Raw genomic sequence first — 20,352 nt, forward strand, 5'->3', positions numbered from 1 at the left:
AGAAATAGTCATTATTATAGTTATATAAGACTAAAAATTAAACCATAAGAAATATTTTTGTTACTTGAAATAAATTAAACGTTATAAAATAAATTATAAAAAAGTATGTATAAAGTATGTATAAAGTATATTTTTTCAGCTAGTTGCTAATACAACATTTCTCATTTTCATTTAGATTAACTTGTACTAAAATAACTAAAATTAAAATTGAAATCAAATCATCCCTTGTTGGCAAACGCTATTTACACTAGCTCCGTCCACCAGTGTCTGGTTAGGCCAGTTTTAAAAAAGACATGCAGAAATCATTGTCTTCAATGGCATAGCAATAGCGATTAAGGCTTACAGACCTGGCTTTTAACGCGATCGATGCGGGTTCGAATCCGCCTTTTGCCGACCTCACATTTATTTTCAATAAAAATGAAAATAATGTTCTAAAAGTAATAAAAAATAAACTGCGAACGAGTGTCCAATAATATTAAAAGTGTTTGGGTATGGTTAGGGGAAGGTGTAGGGAGGGTTTTTATTCTCCCAATAGGGCAACATCCATTTAATAATTTTAATAAATATAATAATTTACACTCTAAGATATTATTGCATCCTGTTAATGTACAAAAATACTGAGGTGCAAATTGTAGCTGCCAATGTTAAGTATAGATAGCATCTAATTACTATTTACTCATATTGCAAAAAAACGTCTCGGGTTACGTCTGTAACCCTGGTTCCCTGAATAGGGAACGAGACGCTGCGTTGAATCGCATTGGGATCACCTCTGCGTGATTACGTCTTGAAGCACTCGTGAAATCGAACCAATAGTGTGACGGGACGTCAGAGCGGGTGACGTCACGGACCAGGAAACTATAAAGCACCCCTGAGAACAAAGAACGCCAGCTTCTGATGTGGATGAAGCAGACGCTCACAGGTGCGCAGGGAGTATGGCTGAGCAACGCAGCATCTCGTTCCCTATTCAGGGAACCAGGGTTACAGACGTAACCCGAGACGTTCCCTTTCATGGGAACATCGACGCTGCGTTGAATCGCATTGGGAACCCTATCCCAACTAGGCCATAGGACCAAGTGCCTGTCCAGTTAACTTTGGGACGAGAGCACCGCGGACCCCGGAGTGGAGCCCAAATGAAGGTTGTAAAACCTAATAAAGGTGTGCTGAGATGACCACCCAGCCGCATCACAGATCTCGCTGATGGGAACTCCCGAGAACAAAGCTTTTGAAGCAGCCATACCTCTGGTGGAGTGTGCCCGGACAGCCAAAGGTGAAGGCTGTCCGGACGATTCATAGGCAAGAGAGATGGCCTCGACCACCCACTTGCTCATTCTCTGCTTAGACGCTGGGCCCCCTTTCTTAGGGGACCCGTAACAGACAAACAACTGATCGGTCTTGCGCCACAGGGCAGCTCTGTGGACATAAGTGTCTAAAGCCCTCACCGGGCATAGCAGATTTAGTTTCTCCTGATCCGCATCTGAAAAGGGTGGAGGACAAAAGGCCTGCAGAACAATGGGCCCCGGGACATTGGTGGGGACCTTGGGTATATACCCCGGTCTATGATGCAGGAAAGCCTTGACCATTCCAGGCGCAAATTCCAAGCATGAAGGAGCAACAGAAAGTGCTTGTAGATCTCCAATTCTTTTGAGAGATGATATAGCCAACAGAAATATAGTTTTCAGAGTGAGGAACTTTTCAGATACTTCCTCTAAAGGTTCAAAGGGAGCCGCAGCCAACCCTTCCAATACAATAGCCAAGTCCCAGGACGGAGTTCTTGTACGCACAGCAGGCCTCAGCCTCTGGGTACCACGGAGAAAACGTATGACTAGGGGGTTCTTTCCCACAGAAATGCCCCCCAAAGGTGCATGATAGGCGGAAATAGCTGCAATATATACCTTCAATGTAGAAGGGGATAGGCCATCCGAGAATTTCTCTTGGAGAAATTGCAGTACATGACTGATGGATGAGTGGAACGGGTCCACCTGAGATCGGCTACACCAAGTAGCAAACAGCTTCCACTTATATGCATAAAGTTTTCTCGTGGACGGAGCTCTGGAGTGGAGTATGGTCTCCACAACCTCAGTTGAGAGACAGGATTCTATGAGCTCGGCCCCCTCAGAGGCCAAGCCCACAGTTTCCACAACTCCGGGCGGGGGTGAATTATTGTGCCGCCCGCCTGAGACAGGAGATCCTGCCTGATTGGAATCTCCATGGGGGAGCTCTCTAATAGGGACACTAGATCCGAGAACCATATCCGGGTCGGCCAGAACGGGGCTATTAATATGAGACGGACCCCGTCCCGGCGAACCCTCTCCAGAACTCCTGGGAGCAGAGCAATCGGGGGAAATGCGTACAGACGCAGCCTCGGCCACGCCTGTACCATGGCATCCAACCCCAGCGGGGCTGGATGGGTCAGGGAATACCACAACGGGCAATGAGAGGTCTCTTTCGAGGCAAACAGATCGACTTCTGCACGACCGAATTTTTTCCAAACGAGCTCCACCACCTCGGGGTGGAGTCTCCACTCCCCGGGCCTCGGCCCCTGTCTCGACAGGATGTCTGCCCCCACATTTTGATGCCCTGGGATATAAGCTGCTCTCAAAGAGAGAAGCTTCCCCTGGGACCACAGGAGGATCTGATGGGATAACTTGCACAGCTGGCGAGACCTCAGACCCCCCTGATGGTTGATGTAGGAAACCACCGACATGTTGTCTGTGCGAACTAACACATGGTGGCCCCAAAGGTCTGGGAGGAAGTATTTGAGTGCTCGAAATACCGCCATCATTTCCAGCCGATTTATGTGCCAGGAACGATGATGGTCCTCCCAAAGACCCTGAGCCGAGCGACCACTCATGATCGCCCCCCAGCCCGTGAGAGACGCATCCGTCGTTAGCATTACGCGACGACAAGGAGCTCCCAGCACAGGTCCCTGGGACAAGAACCAAGGCTTCTTCCACATAACTAAGGCACGAAGGCATCGCCGCGTGACCTTGATCATGCGGAAAGGGTTTCCCCTCGGAGAAAACCCCTTGGTCCTGAGCCACCACTGTAGGGGTCTCATGTGCAGCAGGCCAAAAGGTATCACGCTGGACGCAGCTGCCATCAGACCCAACAGTCTCTGAAACTGTTTCACAGTGAGTGACTGGCCTAATTTCACCCCTTTCACGGCTGAGAGAATGGCATTCACCCGAGCAGGAGACAGACGTGCCTGCATCGTGGTGGAATCCCAGACTACTCCTAGATAATTGGAAGTTTGTGCTGGAAGAAGTACGCTCTTCTTGGCATTGAGTCTCAGCCCTAACCTTCTCATTTGTGACAGAACTACATCTCGATGTTGAACTGCTTGTTGCTCTGACTGAGCTAGAATCAACCAATCGTCGATATAATTTAGTACGCGGATGCCCTGGAGTCTCAGGGGAGCCAGAGCTGCATCCACGCACTTCGTGAAGGTGCGGGGTGAAAGAGACAGGCCGAACGGAAGAACCTTGTATTGGTAAGCTTCGCCCCCGAAAGCAAACCTGAGGAACTTCCAATGCGAAGGATGGATTGACACATGAAAGTAAGCGTCTTTCAGATCTATTGTCACAAACCAGTCCTCGGACCTGATCTGTGTAGTGATCTGTTTGAGTGTAAGCATCTTGAACTTGAGCTTTTGCACTGAACGATTTAACATGCGCAAATCTAGAATAGGACGCAACCCTCCATCCTTCTTCGGAACGATGAAGTAACGGCTGTAAAACCCTGACTGCTTGCTGGGAGGAGGAACCCTTTCTATAGCTCCTTTTTGCAAGAGTGTCATAACTTCTTGTTCCATAACCAGAGACTGCTCGCGACCCACCACTGTAGGAAGGACCCCTTTGAACTGAGGCGGGCGAAACCCGAACTGTATTTTGTAACCCTTTTCTATTGTGAGCAGCACCCATCGAGAAATATTGGGAAGACGTTTCCATTCTTCTAGAAATTCTACTAAGGGAACCAGCCTCTCGAGGCTGGCCTCTGGTGTTATTTGAGCATCTGATTCGGCGCCCTGAAGCGGCGCACCGGCAGAGAACAGCCAAATCAGACGCTGGCCGACCCTCCTCGGAGGGTCGGTGGGGACCGCTGCGCCCTGAAGCACACAAGGTGGCAGGGTTGGCAGAACGGCCCCTTGAGGGCACCGAAGAGGGGTTAACTTTATAGATCTTAATACAGGACCCTCTTCGGAGGGGGCTGCCCTCAGAAGTCCTGTGCACCTGGCGTCAGGACTTCTTCGAAGCCTTCCTAGAGATAATGACAGTCCGCAGATCTGTCTTACCCTTGGAAGGCTTCGACTGCGTCGCCCGCCCCGGTCCCCAAGATCTTTGCGGGGGAGCACGGGTGGCGACACTTTGTTTTTGCTGCGCTCTATGCGCAGATGAGGAGCTGGTAGATGGCCGAGGCTGCTCCCGCTCAGCAGCCTCGGCAGGGAGAGAGCGGCGAGGGAGGAACTTTTGAAAGGCCGCTGACTGTTTTTTGGCCTCCTGGAACCTCTCGACGACCGAGGTGACAGAATCGCCGAAGAGGCCCAGGGGAGACAGAGGTGAATCTAGCAGCACGCCTTTATCTCTTTCTCTAATGTCAGAAAGATTTAGCCATAAGTGCCTCTCCGTGGCCACCAGGGCTGCCATAGAACGGCCGATTGTTTTTGCCGTCTCCTTGGTGGCCCGGAGAGCTAAATCGGTGGCCTTTCGCAGTTCCTGGATGGTCTCAAAACTCGCCTCACCGCTTTCGTCAATTTCCCCCAGCAGGTCGGCCTGGTAGGCTTGCAGGATCGACATTGTGTGTAAGCAGGCTGCAGCCTGACCTGCTGAGGCATAAGCTTTGCCCACCAAGGCCGATGTTGTACGTAATGGCCTGGTGGGCAGCGTCGGGGATTTAAGGGACGACGCGGACTCAGGCGAGAGATAGCCCGCGAGCGTCTCTTCAACCCGGGGCATCGTCCCATAACCATACTGTTTCAGCCCCACGATGTTAGAATATATAGATGTTTGGGGGCTGTAAACTCTATATTGAGCCGGCTTCTGCCACGATCTCGACACCTCGGTGTGGAGATCGGGGAAGAACGGCAATCCCCGACGCTGAGGCTGTGACCGGGCGGGCAAAAAGCGCTCATCTAACTTGCTCTTTTGCCGCATTTCAGGTCTTTCGGCTGGCCAGTCGATATTTAATTTGGCCACCGCCCGCGTCACAACCTCCAACAGCTCCTCATATGCTGGAGATGAGGATGGCGAGACCTCCTCTCCAGCTTCGACGCTCATCACATCCAACTCCTCAGAGCTGGATAGATGAAGCGCCGGTGCCTCTCTCCTGGGGGAAGAAACCGCAGCGCGTGCTTCCACAACCAGGGGAGAGACACTGGATCTGGCAGGTGAGGGCCGAGATAAGGCTGGGCCCGTCTCTAACCCCTCCACCAGATCCATTTGTGAACCCCAGGAATGAAGCCGTCGCTGTGCCTCAGCAGCAGCGGGACCCGATCCCTGGGGAACACTCGCCGCGGCGCCTTCTTTCTCTTTGTCGAAGAACGCCCGGCGTGAACGGAGTATACGGAGCGTTAGCTTCTCACAATGCACGCAGACAGCTCCCTCGAGAGCTGCCTGGGCATGCTCCACTCCCAAGCAAGCAACGCACATCTCGTGTGTATCCCCGCCCGTGATGAAGCGAGGGCAGGGAGGAACACACTTGACAAACTGCTGCTTGCTTGTCGCCATAATAAGTGTCTTAACTTATATATATATATATATATTATATTATAAGTGCTTGGTGAAACGAAAGTCTGCTCTTGTCCTCGGACGAAGAGATATTCGTTTTCTGTATGTATAGCGGACAGACAACACCAAATAAGACACACGAAAACACAGAGCGCTGCTGAAGACACAGAAGCTGGCGTTCTTTGTTCTCAGGGGTGCTTTATAGTTTCCTGGTCCGTGACGTCACCCGCTCTGACGTCCCGTCACACTATTGGTTCGATTTCACGAGTGCTTCAAGACGTAATCACGCAGAGGTGATCCCAATGCGATTCAACGCAGCGTCGATGTTCCCATGAAAGGGAACTGATACTTTTATGTGGTGTAAATAGAATCTATTGCTATTTTCACCTAGGGCAAATAGCATATCACTAAGAAAATGCTGCTATTGTCACTATAGCGTAAATAGAATATATTGTCATTTTCACTTAGTGTAAATAGCATCTATCGCTAAGAAAATATATTTTCACTTAGTGTAAATAGCATCTATCGCTAAGAAAATATATTTTCACTTAGTGTAAATACCATCTATCGCTAAGAAAATATGTTATTTTCACTTGCTACTGCAAATAGCCACTGCCAATAAAAAATTCAAAATAATATTAAAAGTTATAATAGTACTAAAATAAAACTGAACACTGAATATGGAATGACATGAGAGTGAGTAAATGATGAATGGATTTTATTTTAAGTTGAATTATTTCCTTAAACTATGTATTAGCAATGCAATGACATTATTGGCGGTGTTGGAATTGGGAAGAGTTATTTGAAAGAATAGCACACACCTGTTCCATCATCCACATTCTCCACCTCCATGACCTCAGTGTTGATTCTGCCTCGAAACAGGTAACGAGGACCCTCAGTGGCAGTCTTACTGTTTTTCAAACGCCTGTAACAGAGCGTAGCACAGAACCATTACTTAGAGCTTCTCTGTTATCTCATTAAAAGCCAACACAGCCAGCAGCTCACCTGTTCTTCTTCTTACAGTACACCAGCAAGTTGTCAAAGAGGAAGAAGATGCGTTCCTGGATGTTCCCCGCAGAGATCTTCAGCAGAACTCCCTGCATGAGCATCTCCGTACAGCTGTCTGTGATGTTAGAGCCCTGAGTGTGGAAAATAGAGCAAACAAAGTTAAATCTTAAAAAAACGTGAATCATAAAAAAACAGTATTAAAAACTGAATTTTATTTAAAGGAATTATAAAATAAAAAAATAATTTAAAAAAAAAAAATAATAATAATAATAATAAAATAAAATAAAATAAAATAAAATATTAATCTCAGTCCTACTGTCTGTGACGTCAGAGTCAGTATTATTTTAGTATCATTGATATACTATTAGTTTTTGTTCATATTTTTAATTAGATTTTATTTTTATATTTCACTTTAATTTTAGTTAAAGTTTTAGTAATTTTGTTGTGTGTTTTTTGTCATTTTATTCATTTTTTAAAATATGTCTATATAGTTTTTATTCGTTTTTATTTATTAGTTTTAGCTTATTTAGTTTTAGTTTTGTTTCAAAAAAATTTTTTAGTTAAAGATAATAACCCAGGTTAGAGACCTAAGTAAGGAAAATACAGCAAAAAAGTAAAAAAAAAAAAAGAATTAAAATAATTAAAAAATGAAAACGCTATAAAAAATAAATGTTACATTTTGTAAGATTAAAGGTGGGGTAAGCCATATTTCAAAAACACTGTTTGGAAGTTAGTCAGACCGACACCAACAACAAAGGTGTAGCCAATCAGCATTAGCGGGCGTATGACGGTTGAGGAGAAAGAACGAGCAAGAGAGAGATTTGAAGAAAGACTGCAGAAAGAAAGACAGGGCTCCAGACTGCGACTAAATGCTCGCATTTTGTGACCATTTTTCCTGCCGGTACGAGCAAAATTTTGTTAGCGGTTGCACTGGCACGACCACCACAACATTGCACAACATAGGAATTGCAAACGTAATGAAAGCGGAAGGAAAAACTGCGCTACTCAAAGCTTTCCAGTGCTGGAGAGAGCTAAGTGGGAAAACCTGAAAACAGATGCGGAGGCTGCTTTGATTCTGCTCCACATGTGAGTAACACTGGGTTTGAGTGTCATTTGTTGGTGACTAACAACAAACTCTTGTTTATATTTACTCTTGTGTACTGTACACTCATTTTTTGTGCTTGTCGTTCTTTCATTATCTGTGCTTTATTTTTTGTGAAACATTATGTTGTTGCGCGTCAGCTGTGATAAACAGACATCCACTCTCACATTGCGTGTGTAACGGTGGCCAGATAGTGAGAGTTGTGCAGGTAAACCACTGCACACTGACGACCGCTAGAGAATGTGGTGTTTAGCATCATTGTTCAAGGAACACTCCACTTTTTTTGAAAATAGGCTCATTTTCCAACTCCCCTAGAGTTAAACAGTTGAGTTTTACCTTTTTCGAATCCATTCAGCCGATCTCCGGGTCTGACGGAACCACTTTTAGCATAGCTTAGCATAGTTCATTGAATCTGATTAGACCGTTAGCATCTCGCTATCTAGCTACGATTATTACGCCGGAATGAGAGTATAGTTCCTAGCCATGTCGGCCTAGAAAATCGCAACTTTTCATTTTCCGTCGGTCTTAGTACACAATGTAACTACAGAAGAGTCAAGTTTTAAATAGGAAAAATATCGAAACTCTTTGGTCATTTTTGAGCGAGATGCTAACGGTCTAATCAGATTCAATGAACTATGCTAAGCTATGCTAAAAGTGGTACCGCCAGACCTGGAGATCGGCTGAATGGATTCGAAAACGGTAAAACTCAACTGTTTAACTCTAAGGAAGTTGGAAAATGAGACTATTTTCAAAAAAAGTGGAGTGTTCCTTTAATGCACTCGCCCCACTTCCAGCAGCGATTGGGGTTCAAAACCGATTTGGAGCAGGGTGGTTTGGATTGGAGGGTGAGTTTTGGGGGCGGAGCAATGAAGAAAGGGGTGTGTTTGTTTGGGATGATTTCAAATATCCACAATGTCCAACAGCATTTTTAAAATATGGCTTACCCCACCTTTAATCTCTTTTCAGCTTTCTATAATGTTGGAGCCCTGAGTAAAGACAATAGACCATAAAAGTAAAAATAGAAACTGTGGTTTATTTTTTGTTAAAAATAAATATAAATAAAAATGTATATATATATATATTTTTTTTTTTTTTTTTTTTTTTTTGCTATAATACAGTTGCTGAGAATTATTATGCTTCCATAACTATGACTAGTAATGTCTACAAATATTCTTTAATTTCCTACAGCTGTCATGTTAAGTAATTTCTGCCATTCATTTGCCTACAAGTGGTCCATACTGGTCAGTAGAGTCTCATGAACACTGCATCATCTATGCTTCACAAGACCTGCTGTGAAGGACACACAGCTGCACAGGAGGTCAACAATAACGAGCAATCAGTCGCTTCTGGACACAACTATGGAAAAAAAACCCTGTCATTCCATCTCCACCCACAGCCTGTGAGAACAGACAACCTTTTCCTCTCCCTCCAATACCAGAACACATTTAATGCAGTGATGCATTTCACATTTAATGGGATGAAGTTCATGATTACGAAGCAAATCTTAGATTCTTTTCTTTCTTTGTGCGTATGCGTCCCGTCAAAAGCTTTGTTTCCTGGATATGAAGTAACAGGAAGCCAAAGGGCAGTAATGAAGCACAGAAGACTAAAACAGATTTGGGAACTGCTTCCAAAAGGTCACTGTGTACTTCATAAAAGCGGTTTTGGAAGAGTCACTGCACTCAGAACAGTACGTACCACTAAATGCATTCATTGCCATCCTCTGTGAAACTTATGGTGACAGCTCTGGCCACATAGACCAAATGTACAGTATATAATTTCTCGCCTACCAGAAGGGTGTGACTGCTCAGATATGTGTTGCAGACAGAAACAATCTTGCAGGGAAATTGTAGATCTTAAAACAAAATTCGGTCAACATCATTTTCAAAACCCATGTCTGTCTTTTTAAAACATTCCACTATATTTCCCTCATAAAAATCTAACCGCCTGTTTTTCATTCTGCGGTATGTTTTTACAATGGTTGATGTGGACAGAGAAACCTGGCTCGGATCATTTCAACACGCACCCCGAATGCTAAAACAACATGGCCTTTGTTTAGCAAAATTTCTTCTTAAAACACAAGGACATGTGCAAGGCTGCCGGGATCAAATGCAGTCCACTTAATCATATAAAAATAGTTACGGCCATTGCGGTTTAATCTCTAAACATGTGAGACTCAAACTTACTACGATTGCTTACAAATACATTACATGCATTCATGAATACGTGATGGCTCAGTGACTCATGGAGCAGATGGGTAAACAGATTCAAAGGATGTAAGCATAAACACCGTCTTCTGTATCGCCATCTGCAAATATGCTCCAAAATAGATCTAAAGCATGTTGTGAAGTATTCATACTATTGAGGCTGAATCCCAGTGATACAGGAAGTTGTACGTGAGACAGTTCATCTCAACACTCAGCAGAGAGTCCTTTGTGGTCAATACACTGACCACAACTGTTAACTCGGTCTAGTGCTACCATGACAAAATGACTCACATCTACCGCAGCATCACATCAACACCAAAATGTCATTAGCAACACCACCCACACTCACAAAACCCAGACTTTTAGACTCTGTTGAAGTCTTAAAAGTAAATAAATAAATAAGAAATAGTTCACCCAAAAATTCAGTGCCATCATTTACTCTACCTACATGATTTTCTTCATGTGAACGGGTCAATGATGTGACGGATCATTTTTTTGTCCAAAGGCCTTAATAATAATAAAAAACAATAATATGACATCCAAAGTATGTAAGGTAGTTCAACTTGATCTCTTTTATTGAATCCAAAAGATTTTAATTATATTTTGCTACATATAAAGGTATTTTAAAGATTTTGAAGTGTCAAAAGGTCATTCGGTTTAACTGTCCAAAGGCCAATACAGCCATTTTATTGGTGATTAAAATATCTTAAAATGTAATAAATGTATATATTTTTTATTCTGGCATGATTTTGTAACATCAACATAGTGCAAAATGGTATTAAAATTATGTGTAGAAGTCGCTGCTTTGTTATGAGAAAGAATGCCTGGAAAATGAATTTCATTGATGTCATTCGGAGTAACCAATATTGAGGGACCGTTTTGGATCAAGTCATGCAGTCAATATCATGTGACAGGATGTGACATCATTCAGACACCTGCAAAGGACCACACAGTCATGAAACAAATAAACTAACTTTCTCTTAACTATTTAAAAAATTCATGTTTTCACTTTCTCATACGCATGTCCCGAAACATCAAGTCATTCGGTACAACCACTATAAAACATAGAAAATGTTGTAATACTTTAAAAACTTGTACTAAATATAAAATGTTTGATTGTCCTTTTGATAGCTGTCATGCAAGTTAACTAGCTAGCTAGCTAGCTAGATATCAGCCTGTTAGCATTGTTTGAAAATATTGTCATTCGGTATAACCAAAAATGTCATTCGGTAAAACCAAAATTTTGGTGACAAATTTTGTCCATCTTGTAATAAATGACAAAAGCAGTGTTAACTGATTATAAAACATATAATCTCATTGGTAACACTTAATAAAACTTCAACATTAATTATATCTCCATTATATTTTTTTACACTTTTAAAAACCTTATTCGTCAATGACCCAAACACAAAAATATAAATTAGGAATACAATGAAAGTGAATGGTGCACAGGGCCTGTCAAGCTCCAAAAATGACCAAGAAAACACCCTAAAAGTACTGCAAATTTGTCCATCCAACTTGTGCACTACATATATGTTCATACACTAGCTTTTTGTGAATAAAAAAAAAAAATGCATTTAAGTTGATTATTAAATGCCGCATTTCTCAAATCTCATTCAAATATGTCACCAAGTTTGACATCAATGATGCCAAATGTCAAACATTTTCATGTGTCTTGTAACTGATCTCTACATGATACATTTGAATATGTGCATATGCAAAAAAAGGCTAATGAGCTAAAATTCAAAAGTTTTGGTTTGGTAAGGTTTTTCTTTTTTTCTTTTTTGGAAGAAATGCTCACCAAGGATACATATATTTAATCAAAAATTAATTAAAAATAGCAATACTGTGAATATATTATTACAATTTAAAATAACAATTTTGTATTTTAATAAACTTTAAGAATTTGCTGAATATTCAGCATCATTACTCCAGTTTTCAGTCACATGATTCTTTAGAAATCATTCTAATATGCTGATTTTGTGCTCAATAAACATTTCTAATTATTATCAGATATTATCAGGCTGCTTATATCTTTGTAGAAAATACTTTTTTAAGGATTCTTTGATTAAAAAGTTCAAAAGAACTGCCTTTATTTGAAACCTTTTCTAACCTTAATAAGTCTGTCACTTATCAATTTCATGCATCCTTTCTGAATAAAAGTATTTTTTTTAAATGGTAGTGCATATTTAAATATATATTAATATAAATTATTCATGTAAACATTCTGATAAATTTCTCATTTTGTCTTCTACGGAAGATAAAAGTAATACAGGTGTTTTCATTTTCTTTCTTTGAACTATCCTTGTAGTCACTCTATATTGTCTGAACTAAATCATGTCCTCGTCAACTTCCTCATACATCATAATGAGTGTGAGTTCGCCATGTCTGCGTCTTTTATTTCACCTCTTTCTATCTTTCTCCAAAACCACCGAGCAAACCTCATTGGACGGGTTTGTTACATAAACCCCAAGCACAGAACCCACACTGCCCACACAATCACCACCATTGTTACCCTTGGCCGGCAGCCGCATGCCCAGTCACACGTTATTAAGGGGGAAGTCTGGAGGATAAATGAGTTTCGAACTGTAGTCAGCGATACCTGCTGGTTATTTGATGGGTCACGTGTTGCATGCAAAATAATGTGATGGGGATAGAACAAGTCTGCATGTTAGATGTAGTTTGTGGTTAGTTTATAGAGCACTTTTGAAAGTATTTCTGCTCTAATCAGCCATCTGAATATGAATAATGGCAGAGTTAATCTTGTGCTGGTCAAACGGCCGCTACCGTACAAAGTGGGTCTAATTAAAGGCACTGAAGCAAAGAGCAGACAGTGCTGGCGTAGTCTAAAGAGCACTCATATGAGCTGGTGGGTGGAGGGAGAGGTTGTATAGAAGCTGAAAGAACACGAACAAAAGCATGAAGTTCAATTAGGACTTAAGATTTTAGGGTTTCGATCGTTTACATCAAAGACACTGACAAGAGAATGGTGTTTTGGGGGTTAGTGATGGTGCTTTTTACTGTATCTTCTGACCTCAAATTAACTAGGGTGAAGGAGTTCACACTACCGTTCAAAAGTTTACAGAGCATGTCTATGGGATTTTTGCACATTTCAGTGTCCATCAAGAGAAATCATAAGTTTGAAAAGTACAAGCGTCTACTCAACAAGCCAAATGCTTTAAAGGGTTAGTTTACCCAAAAATGAAAATAATGTCCTTAATTACTCACCCTCATGTTGTTCCACAACCGTAAGACCTTCCTTCATAATTAAGATATTTTTGATCAAATCCGATGGCTCAGTGAGGCCTCCAATGACAGTTAATTTACACTTTCAATGCCCAGAAAGCTACTGAAGACATATTTAAAACAGTTCATGTGACTACAGTGGTTCAACCTTAATGTTATGAAGTGATGAGAATACTTTTTGTGCACCAAAAAAACAAAATATGACTTTATTCAACAATATCTAGTGATGGGCGATTTCAAAACACTGCTTCATAATGCTTCGAAGCTTTACAAATCTTTTGTTTCGAATCAGTGGTTCGGCCACTGGTTTCGAATCATCGCCCCCCAGTGGTGAACCATTGAAATTTCGAAACATTTCAAAACACTTTTGATATAACGAAGCCGTTTATTGAAATCACGTGACTTTGGCAGTTTGATACATGCTCGGAACCACTGATTCGAAACAAAAGATTCGTAAAGCTTCAAAGCTTCATGAAGCAGTGTTTTGAAATCGCCCATCACTAGAAATTGTTGAATAAAGTCATTATTTTGTTTTTTTGGCACACAAAAAGTATTCTCGTCGCTTCATAACATTAAGGTTGAACCACTGTAGTCACATGAACTGTTTTAAATATGTCTTTAGCACCTTTCTGGGCATTTGAAAGTGTAAATTAACTTGCTGTCATTGGAGGCCTCACTGAGCCATCGGATTTTATCAAAAATATCTTAATTTGTGTTCCGAAGATGAACAAAAGTCTTACGGGTGTGGAACGACAAGTAGTTAATGAACTGGCTGAACTAACCCTTTAAGGTATCTTTCTTGCCTGTAACTCAAACTTTGCAGGATGTTACATGCAAAGGGTTAGGGTTAGGTATGGAAGCTTGTTTGTTCTGGATTTTTTCTCACAATTATATGATATAAAGTTGCAACTGCAAGTTATAAAGTCAGAATTGTGAGATATAAACTCACAATTGCAAGTTATAAAGTCAGAATTGTGAGATATAAACTCACAATTGTGAGTTATACAGTCAGAATTGTGGGATATAAACTTGCAATTGCGTGAAATAAAGTTTATATCTCACAATTCTGGCTTCTTTTTTTTTCTTCTTTTCTTCTTCTTTGCGAGTTATAAAGTCAAATTCTGAGGGAAAAAATACTTTTTTCACAGAATTGTGAGTTTATATCTCCCAATTCTGACTTTATCACACGAAAAAAAGTCTGAATTTTGAGATAAAAACTCGTAATTACTTTTTTATTTTTTATTTAGTGGCAGAAACAAGCTTCCATAGTTAGGGGATAGAATATACCGTTTGTAGAGTATAAAATCCTTATGTTTATGGAAAGTCCCCATAAAACATGGAAACCCATTGTGTGTGTGTGTGTGTGTTTGTACCTCCCAGCCCTCAATATGAGACTGCCACTCTTCCAGCACCTCCAGTTTCTCCATCTGCCTTTTGGCCTCATTGATACTGGAGCAAACGGCTTTCATCACCTGCAGCGACTCCTGCACCATCAAGTAGTCATTGTGTTTCTTTGGGGTTCTTTTCAGCAGCTCCTAAACATCAACAGAAAACATAAACATTAAGCATTACATAAAATGGAAAGTGGTATAATTACAACAAAACATGACCGTATCATGAAACATTATGAAGTGAACTTAACTTTAACACAAAGCTTGACACTGATGGAATTATCAAAGCTAGTGGCTATGTTTTCTGAAGAATTATGGTTTTCTGAAAATTGTGTTTGTAGTATGTTTAATAATGTTGCTACTGCAAGACAGATCTGCTGGGGAAGATGCTTATCTCTAAACTAAGTCTAAACACAAGGGTTCTGCCTCATCAGTTCAATTCCGTCGCACACATTTACATGTCTTAGATATCTGAGCAACCACAGATGCCTATCGCTGGTATTTAGCGAGAAGGGTCGCGGTGACTGACTGTGAGAAGCTCAGTGAAGAAATTATGCTAGAAATTACACTTGTGGGTGTTTACAGTAAACCACTTAAATTTCAGTGTTTTGGGTTCAAGAACAGCCATGAAACATTAGCAATGGGCCTGGCAATAGATGAAACTCAGTCTAAATAATGGCTTGTAAAATTGTTGTTGATTTTCCATGTAAATGTACAATACACTTTTTGTAACACTCTGACTTGTCCCCCTATTATGTTTTTTCGGATATTATTTTTCATGTAGCGTGTAATATAGCTGTTTGTGAATGTAGGTCAAAGTGCACGATAAATGGAGTTATTGTCTCTTAAAAGAAAGAACAGATTCTGCATGAAACAAGTCGTCAGCAATTCCAGTCTTACTTCTTGGACAAACCTATGTAGATTTGTAACAAATGTGCTTTGGCTGCCCACAGACAATGTCTACTTTGACCCGCCCTCAAACACTAGTTGTAGCTGAGGACTGGACGAGTTTGGTTTGTGTAGTCGACATGTCGAGAAGACACTGTTTTCTGTGCTGTGAAAGCAAATCCACTTTGCATGCACTTCAAAAGGATGAGGAATTGGGCTCAAATTGATGCGGTAAAACTGACGCCATCGTTGCTGTCCATATCACTATGTAAACAAGTGCTGAGGAAGCCAATGGAGCTGAAATTCAGATATGGTAATGGGCATTTTGTTTCCAACACATGCTGTAAGCACTACCCAATCACAACAGACTGGGCCAACTGACCAGTCAGAGTAGAGTAGGCTTGAGGAAAGGAGGAGTTTAGAGAAATTGAATCCTTTCATTATCAAACTGTTTCAGAAAATGTGAGAAAAAAGGTGGTGCTGCAATACATACAGTATGAGAAAATTAAAGTGCTTTTTGACCTTGGATGCATGTAAACATATTGTAGGAGACCTCCAAAACAACATTAGGAACCTTTAAAACAGCATAATAGGGGCACTTTAATAATAATAAAAAAGTGCACTAAATTAAACTGATTATATTAAACTTTCAAGCAATTGGGTGTAACATTCAAAGTAAAAAAGTCACAATATTACAGTAGAACATGCTGGCATGTTTGGAAGAGCATGCTACTCATACTATTTCAGCAGTATGCATACTGCACAGTGCACACAATTTGCAAATTGTATGCATACAAAGAATGACCCGAATTATTGGTGCAGACATTTATGGAAAACACACTGTAAAAAAATTAATTTTCAAAGAAATAAAAAAGAAAAAAAAATACTGTATTATGTAGAATTGTGAGAAAGAGATCGAGTGAGCGAGTTTATTACCTGCATTCAGATTTAGCATTTTCCTTCAGGTCAGTCCTATGTTCATAATAAAAAATCTGTTTAAATGTCCGCTGCAATATCTTGTCCTTTTAACAGTTAAGTTGTTTTCCTGTGACTGACAGCGCTAGTCAAAGCCTTTGTCAGTTGTGTCTTGTTCCGTGTTCACAACAATTCAGTCTTTTCAATATAAAAGTCTTCGCTACTGAGTGACTCACTCAGCCGCCATCTTTGCCGCCATCTAATGGTGTAATAATGTAACTTCTGTTGCTGTTCACGGTCAGGGACTATTTTTTCCGGAGGTAGGAAGGCTTTTAGTGATTTTACTTCATGAAAGTTGCATTGATACATATATTTTTTGGCTTTAATATTTGTATTGTGTGGTAACCGTTTTATAAAAGCAATAAGGTACTCGAGGCTAGTGCTGTATCGTGAATAGATCACGGCTGAAGGGTCTCCGCTTTGCGTCGTGCCTAACAACACCCTTCAGCCGTGACTTATTCACGATACAGCACAACACGATACACCTCTCGTACCTTATTTCTTACATATATATATATATATATATATATATATACATATATATATATATATATATATATATATATATATAAATACAATTTCCAAACACAACTGATAATTTTATTACTGATTATTTCCAGTAATAATCATTCATGCAAAATGATGAAGTCATGTTACAGTACAGCATACTATTGTTCGTCATGTCTATAGTTGCAAAATTTGTACTCACTCTCAGGAGTAACGGGTATTTACAGATCCTCTGGATGGGTGCAACCAGGTAGCCCTCCAATGGAACCTCTGTGTTCTTCCTGCCGCCCAGTAACATGCAGTTCTTAAGAGATAAAAAATGCAAAAGAGGTCAGAAAATAAAAAAAAATCCTCTATGCAGTCTTTACTGACACTCCATACTTGAACTTGAGTCTCAGAGGGATGATAGAATGGCACGTTTCCCCTCAAGGTCACGGCTGTAAAACTGCCATTAAATCAAATTCAGTTACGACCATATAGCCACCACAGCATGAGTTCAAAGACTTAGGAAGCAGTAAATCTAGGAGCGCTCGCAATCCCACCGTATAGATTACCAACAATATCCTTTACTGCTGAGAACATCAGTGTTTATATATCTGTTTTTTATCTTAACACCTTCATTTATCTTAATTTTCAAAAAAACATATAGCAAACAACCATTAAGGGCATAAAGAACTTTAAATACAATAAATAAATAAAAAAATCAGCATCTGCTGCTGATTACCTTATTAAAAGCAACCATGTTTACAGTAATGCACTTATAACAGAAGCCTATATAAGCCTATCAGTTGCACTGGAATAAAAATATACACATGTTTTTACATTTCCACAATGTAACTAATAACATAAAGCTTCCAAAATCCAAGTGTACAGCTTGTCTTTAATGTATGTACTTTAGTGTTATAGAGGGGTCAGTGCTTTCTTGCATTACATTACAAAGACAGAGAGTTGAAGGGCACTCCTGTCAGCTCGGCCAGAGGAAATGAATTCGTGTCGGACTCTCCAAGGAGCTTGCATGTTTCGCAGGAGGTCATAAGATATAGTGTTACACACACATGCCACTGGCCCCTCAGTGTTAGACCTGACCTTGGCCCGGTCCTGCCCATTACCATGCCCATTAATGAGCTCACCATCCAGGGACAGGAATAGGAAATGTGTCCAACAAAATCATGAATCTTTATCATGTGTATTAATGCAAATTAAATGTCTTGACAGTGGACAGGATTATGAGCAATTCTAACGTGTACGTGTTTGTGTGTGAGAGAGAGAGACTTTTAAACAGGGCTTGCACACTTGGCACACACAGTTATCATAATATATATTATAATGAGAATTAGTTGACAAGTTACTTATAGTTAGTAGAATGTCTAAAATGGACCATCGAAATAAAGTGTAGTATACTACTATACTTCAATAATTTCCTTCTCCTGGTCAGTGTGAAGTCACATTAGGTGTCATTTTTAATTGCAATAATTTGCAGAATTCTACTGTAAAATAGACAATCAGCATGGATATTAGCTAGTAAATTCACACCAAAATTATATACAGTGTAGCAACAAGTGTCTTACCAGCAGAAGCGTGCGTACTGTCCTGATCTTATTGAGCTCCAGCAGAAGCCTCTGGGCTTTCTCGTGGTTCCCACAGTACTCGTCGTAAATCTGAAACCTTCCTCTCTGAGGAGATACACGGACACAAAAACACACAAAGATACAGCCAGTCACATACAGGAGGCCAGCTCTGGTAAGGTCTTTTGAATCTGCCTGTATGACTAACTGCTTATTCTGAGATTTCACTCCTCATGCCCTTCAGAAATCCAGCATCTCTTGAGATTTTGCCCAGATGCAGACAGAAGGCTGCCGATCGAATACTAGCGCAACAAAGTAGTGCCTCCATCCCAAAACCACAAAACAGCATCTCACTCAAAGGACCCCTGCAGCTCTTCCCTCACAACTATAAATCCACTTTTTTGACTCAAATATACAAGTTATTTTCAAGGGCACAGAAAGGCAAAGGTAAAGTCCCATTTATTTACAATTTTGTTTTTCGTAACAATCGTATCTATACTAAAAATGACCTCTGACCTCATATATATGTGTGTGTGTGTGTGTGTGTGTATATATATGTATATATATATAAATAAAAAATACAAGTTTTAATTTCTTAATAATTAAAAAAAGAATCATTTATGACCCCAAACTGACCCCTATATAAAGTGGAAAAAAAAAAAAATCTCTTTAAGCAGCCTAAGCTGGTTTGCTTGTCTCAGGCTGGTCTGTTGGTTGGGTTTATAAGAGTTTTGGGCACTTTTCAGCTGGCCAGGCTTGGAGACCAGCTAAAACCAGCTAAGACAAGCTTAAATTAAGTGGTTTTTTTTAAAGCAGGGATGTGTGTAATACAGTGAGAAAAAGAGAGAGTGGCAGACAGAGACTCACAAAGTGCAGGAAGCAGCGGCCCACTTCATGATACGGGCTGGGGTCAGGCTGCAGAAGCTCTTCTACCATGGACAGGAAGTCCCTGTGCACAGACAGGATCTCTTCCAGGTTAGAAAACAGCACCTGTTGGGCGAACGCATGGAAACATTGACTTAATGACAGAGGGAGTCAGAGGGACATTGTCTGGATCTGGAAGCCCAACAATGCACTTCAAAAAAAGGGAAGGTCTGGAAGTGGCTGTAACAGTGCATGGCACTCTCTTTAAAATATACAGTATGAATATATATTTTTTGGATTAGATAGCAAAATATCAAACTAAGAGATGCAACACAAATCCGTTTTTCATTCAAAACATTTCAGAAAGTTTGTTAGTTGTCAAAAATATAAAGTTAAAAATTAAGACATTTGGTTTTATATTTTATACCTAATTACACCTAATTACATCAAGACATTTTTAAATGTATCTTAAGTATCAAAAAAACACTGTATATGAAGACAATTCAGCTGTGTGCTGCTGTATAGTTCATATATTCAATAACTCTGTCCTCTGACTGTCCTCTTGGTCAGTGAGCATCCCGCACACACATGTATGTTCAGACATGCTCTAAAACATGCAAACAGCAGTCTGAGCTTGTTTACATGACTGAATATACAAGCACTCACTGTCCCTCAGCAGAATTCCCACTCAGAATGCACTGAGTTTCTGTCACGCACTGCCAACCATGCTGAAAATGTATTGTATAAAGAAATAGTTCGAATTTAGCAAATCATAAATATGCAAATTTTGTCCGTTTACTCACCCTCATGTCTGGCACATGATGATTCATCATGAGAGATGAGAGAACAATGACGTTTAACGTCACTGATGTCAAA

General features: G+C 40.6%; 1 protein-coding gene across 1 annotated transcript in view; it reads right to left on the minus strand.

Moving 5' to 3' along the window:
* Nucleotides 1-20,352, minus strand: part of prex2 (phosphatidylinositol-3,4,5-trisphosphate-dependent Rac exchange factor 2) — a 151,394-nt gene that overhangs the window by 105,949 nt on the left and 25,093 nt on the right. Inside the window, exons 3-8 of the mRNA XM_051882280.1 lie at nucleotides 19,480-19,602; nucleotides 18,616-18,720; nucleotides 17,250-17,351; nucleotides 14,660-14,821; nucleotides 6,729-6,862; nucleotides 6,545-6,648 (exon numbers count right to left, since the gene is read on the minus strand). Of these exons, the coding sequence (XP_051738240.1) occupies nucleotides 6,545-6,648; nucleotides 6,729-6,862; nucleotides 14,660-14,821; nucleotides 17,250-17,351; nucleotides 18,616-18,720; nucleotides 19,480-19,602 (730 nt within the window). The remainder of the gene's footprint in view (nucleotides 1-6,544; nucleotides 6,649-6,728; nucleotides 6,863-14,659; nucleotides 14,822-17,249; nucleotides 17,352-18,615; nucleotides 18,721-19,479; nucleotides 19,603-20,352) is intronic.

The sequence above is a fragment of the Ctenopharyngodon idella genome, chromosome 23 (genome assembly GCF_019924925.1).
Source record: "Ctenopharyngodon idella isolate HZGC_01 chromosome 23, HZGC01, whole genome shotgun sequence".
Lineage (NCBI taxonomy): Eukaryota > Metazoa > Chordata > Actinopteri > Cypriniformes > Xenocyprididae > Ctenopharyngodon > Ctenopharyngodon idella.